The sequence below is a fragment of the Micropterus dolomieu genome, linkage group LG17 (genome assembly GCF_021292245.1).
Source record: "Micropterus dolomieu isolate WLL.071019.BEF.003 ecotype Adirondacks linkage group LG17, ASM2129224v1, whole genome shotgun sequence".
NCBI lineage: Eukaryota > Metazoa > Chordata > Actinopteri > Centrarchiformes > Centrarchidae > Micropterus > Micropterus dolomieu.
Window position 1 is genome coordinate 24,587,984 of NC_060166.1, and position 4,643 is coordinate 24,592,626.

At 39.7% G+C, this 4,643-nt stretch overlaps 1 protein-coding gene and 1 long non-coding RNA gene across 2 annotated transcripts in view; one reads left to right on the forward strand and one right to left on the reverse strand.

Moving 5' to 3' along the window:
* The window catches only part of capn12 (calpain 12), a 30,060-nt gene continuing 25,417 nt past the window's right edge, over positions 1-4,643 (reverse strand). Inside the window, exons 15-23 of the mRNA XM_046074350.1 lie at positions 3,318-3,354; positions 3,153-3,224; positions 3,013-3,058; positions 2,604-2,665; positions 2,232-2,300; positions 2,052-2,130; positions 1,838-1,954; positions 635-687; positions 1-550 (exon numbers count right to left, since the gene is read on the reverse strand). Of these exons, the coding sequence (XP_045930306.1) occupies positions 524-550; positions 635-687; positions 1,838-1,954; positions 2,052-2,130; positions 2,232-2,300; positions 2,604-2,665; positions 3,013-3,058; positions 3,153-3,224; positions 3,318-3,354 (562 nt within the window). The 3' untranslated portion in view covers positions 1-523. The remainder of the gene's footprint in view (positions 551-634; positions 688-1,837; positions 1,955-2,051; positions 2,131-2,231; positions 2,301-2,603; positions 2,666-3,012; positions 3,059-3,152; positions 3,225-3,317; positions 3,355-4,643) is intronic.
* LOC123986216 overlaps positions 4,024-4,643 on the forward strand; it is a 2,787-nt gene continuing 2,167 nt past the window's right edge. The window contains exon 1 of the long non-coding RNA XR_006828818.1: positions 4,024-4,077. This is a non-coding gene — a long non-coding RNA (uncharacterized LOC123986216). The remainder of the gene's footprint in view (positions 4,078-4,643) is intronic.

A 4,643-nucleotide genomic window follows, 5' to 3' on the forward strand; every position in this document is an offset into this window, starting at 1 on the left:
CATAAAAATGAAAGTTCAGCAGACTGCATTTTTTATGCACATATTGCACTTATATTTGTGTATATATATATATATTCAACATGTGACTGCATAACTTCTTTGTAAATGTAATTTACTTTTCCTTTTTATTTCTTTCTTTGTCTTTTTCTTTTTATATACTTTATTCTATCTAATTGCCTATTTCATTGTTCTATTCCTTTATTTATATATTTATTCATTGTGTGTGTGTAGCATGGAGGGGTCTACAACTGCATTTCATTGTGCAATCCTGTATTGTATAATGACAATAAATCTAAACCTTCAACCTTGAAGTTATAACAATGTTACAGCCAGAAGTATGAGGATAGTACAAGATCAAGCAAGAATAAAACATAGCAAAGCATAAACTGACAGCCACAGCTTTTGTTTTGGAATAAGAACAGCTTTACATGCAGTTTGTGCTGTATGTTGTCTATGTGTTAGAATCAACAGCATGTTGTGGCTCCGCTGTGTCTAAAGTGGAGACCCTCTTCATAAAGTGTTTTCACACCAGCAGGAACTGAAGCAGCCACTGTGAAGGGACAACAGGCCCAAACAGAAAGTAAAAAATCGGGTCAGTTTTAACAAATAGCAGAATTTTTGACCAGATACTCACCTGGTTGATTCCTCTGTCTTTCACCTCGTGAATGGTCTCTGATTTATACAGAGCTGAGGAGAAGATTTTGTGTTCAAGTTTAGTGTTCGTTTTCAAAACAGAGATCCTGGCAAGTATCCTGAGTGTATTTAGTGATATGCATAAAACTTGTTATGTAAACAAACTGCGCACATGTAGATCATCTAAAAGCAAACTGCAGAATGTCACAAGGCCATATGTATAACATATTGGTTGGCAAACCATAATCATATAATGAAATATATAATAAGATACTATTTTGTTGATGCTGAAAAGGTAATTTTCTAAACAGTCTCCTGCATGCAGTTAAAGAAGTACAAGTCCTGCATTCAAGTACATATGTATTATCAGTAAAATATAATTAAAATATACTAAGAGTATTTAAAGTAAAAGTACCCGTTCTGCAGCAAAATGTCCGATGTGACTAATGCATTATTATATATTATATATACATTAATTGATAGGTTGTTAATACTAATGCAACACTGTGTAAGCATAATTTTACTGTTGAGGTGGAGCTTAGTTACTACTTGATATATTGCTTGGTTGTTCAGTTCAGTGTTTCCCAACTTAAGGATTGGGCCCCCAAAGAGCCACAAGATAAATCTGAGGGGTCATGAGTTGATTAATGTGAGAAGGGAAAAAAAGGTCTGTTGCACAGATCAGCACTTGGGGTTTTTAGTTGTCTCTATCCACTGGTTTAACCTTCAACAAAGTGTTGTATCTTGTAACTTAAAATTTGAAAAGTAACTAGTAATTATAGCGGTAAAACAGTACAGTACAATATTTCCCTCTGAAATGTAGTGGAGTATAAAGACCATACAATTAATATACTCAAATAAAGTATTTGTACCTTCAAAATGTTTACTTATGTACATTTCTTGAGTAAATTTAGTTACTCTTCACCACTGCTTGTAAGTACCAAATTTTATAATTTGTGGGCCAAATTTGTTAGTAATGATGATTTATATCAACCAATGAGCTTGTACATTCAACTTTTAGTGCCTGTGTGTCTAATGATAATCTAATAGTTGTGCTGTGTGGCAAGATTTGTGCAGACAGGTTAAAAATAGAAAAAGAAAATACTTTAGATATTCCTGAAATATTATTTATAATTGGTCATTGTGTGCCTTTTTTGCGTGTTTGACAATATGTTGCGTAGCCAGATGTTTGTGTGTGTGTTACCAAAAAGCATGCGCAGCCTGGTGACACATGACACAAAGCCGTGGAAGGGCATCTGAAGCTCTCCAGCTGCAAACCTTGCAGACAGCAGCTGAACAACCTTGCCATCACACTGCATTCCTGGGAAACAGAGAAGTGGACGAAGGTGTGAAGCCTAAAAGCCGTTACCATCTGTGTGTGGGTGTGTATGCTGTGTGTGCCACACATGCATGCTTACCAACAGCTTCCAGTGCTGTACTGAGTTCAAACGGGCTCATGGTCCCAGAGGAATCCTCATCAAACTTGAGAAACATGGCCTGAAAAAAGAAAGCAGCATCAGAACAAGCACAGTAATAATGATACAACCCTCCTTCCTTTTCTGTCTTTAACACACACACAAACACACAGTGAGCTGTACCTGCAGATTGCGCAGACTCGACAGCAGGGCTTCTGTTTGTTCACGGGTGAGACTGGACCGCCCTGTAGTCTGCCAGCAGAGTTAAGGACCTCTCAACAGAATGGAAGACTATATTATATTTTAAGGAAGGAGAGTGAAAGTGAACATTGGTTTGGCATGATGACTCAACGGGGATCGGGGATCAGGGGTTTTAAACCCCTTCATCAGTGCATCTGCCCCAATGAAATGTGAAACTAGCAGAGGATAATCACGTTTTTAAGCTTGGGTAAACCAGAGGTAAATACAGTAAAGTCAAAGTCAAACAAGGATCGTACTGAACTACAAGGAGACTGGAGAGTAACATTGAAGAATACACTGAGGACAAAAGGATACATCCTCTCCAAAGATGAGCTGTCTGCACGTCTCCAGTGGCAGATGGTAATCTTTGTTGAGAACTGTGATTACAGAAGGAAGGCACAGATTGATGCAGAAAAAGAAAATACAGGTTTAAATTGGATTAAGCTGAGGAAAGGTGATAGCGAGGACAAGTGTAGTCACTTTTATTACTTAACCAAGCTCAGTGTACTATATCTGACTGCAGCTATGAGCCTCTGTCTAGACTTGTGACCTCCGTGGCTCCACTGTTCCAATATTTGAGGGAACGTGTCACTACTTTGCTCCCCTCTAGTGGCCGTTAATGGCATTTTATAGTCAAAGATCATTTGTGGTGGAGCTTTTAGAAGCTTTTGAGTCATTTTCAGATGCAGCTAAAACATGATAAAAAAAAATTATATACTGGAACCTGAGTTGAACAGATTCATGAGCTCCTTGGCGTTCAGTCTGTCATCCTGCCAGAGGGACAGAGGAAATTGGTTTGGATTATAAAAAGCCCCTAAATTCACACTTTTAAGTAATGACAGTACAATTAGGAGGAATTCTAACTGGGCCAGCCTGCTCATCAAAAGTCCTCTGAACTCTCTCTCGATCCTCCACAGAGATGGGACTTCCCATAACCTGTTCGACACAAACATGTCAAACAAACATAAACTTTTTTTTTGGCTGGCTGCTATTTTGTGTTAGGCTGGTGTTTTATGTGTACAGACGTACCGGGAGGTAGCCAGAGGTGCAAGTAAAGTCCTGAGTCCTGCATCACAAAGACAACACCATCTTGTCAGTCTCTTAAATTAAACTTTTTAAACAGTTTACACTCTCAGAAATCAAGTTTATCAAGTTCTTGGCTCAGATCCTTTACTTAAGTAAAAACCGCAATCCCACAATGTCAATTGCTTAGTTAGAATTAAAAGTCATGCAGCCAAAATTCTAGTAATTCAGTAAAATGTACTTAAAGAGGTGGTATTATATATCATTTTCAGGTTCAGAATCTTAATTAGGGGTTGTACCAGAACAGGTTTACATGGTTTAATTTTCAAAAAACACCATATTTTTCTCATACTGCACATTGCTGCAGTTCCTTTTTTCACCCTGTGTTGTATGCTCCGCTCTTGAGCTACATAGTGATGCATCTTACTTGTACAAAATCTTTGTTGGGAGTTGCACATGCGCAGTTCCCAGGTAAGGACTACTAGCCAATCAGAGGCAGAGAAGGGCGGGTCGTAAGAAACAAGGTAGTGTGATCCAAATCAAAGCCGCTTCAGACTGAGACCGTAACCTAGCAGATGGTATAAGTTACTCTCAAGTCCACAACATCATTGTTCCACATCTTTCCAGCAGGACTAAACGTTGAACTGTTGCCGGTGTTCTGACGATCTATGCTGCCTTGCTGAAAAATGCTACCATAGCGCAAATCGATAGACTCGACTCTTCTCGGCCCTGCTCCGTTTTCCATTGCAGACAGTACCCAGAGATAGTACGTAGCTTGTCGTCATAGCGACGCCACACACACCAGCGATCCACACAGCTTTTTCTTTTTTAAGTTAAAACGTTTCAACATTACTCAGAATGTAAAGACAGATAAGCGGTATGAAAACCTTCCAGCTGTGTTTTGCTCTGCCGTTGTTGCTGCAGCGGTCTGTGTGACGGCGGGAGCAGAGGGCTCTGTGAGCGGGCGGCTGGCCGGCCTCACACGCTCCTCCCGCGGGTTGGCACCGGCTTCCCCCGCAGCCACTTGCGGAGCTCCTCAACTCCGAAAATATTCAAGCACATTTTTGTTCAGCGATCACTTCTCGTAAAACTGTCAATATTCGAAATCTACACAGCTGATTTCTCACCTCAAAACTTCTCAGAAGTGGATTTAGTTATGAAATTACATACGAAAACTGTAAAATATAAAACTTTCTGTTGCTGGCCTCTGTCTGGTGCAGCAATGATGATGCAGTGAATAGTGACGATTCTCTCTGACCAATCAGCAGTCTGTCGTGTTTGCACATTACATTTTAGTATCCCTCAGCTTGCTTGGAACCTCGATGGAGGTGA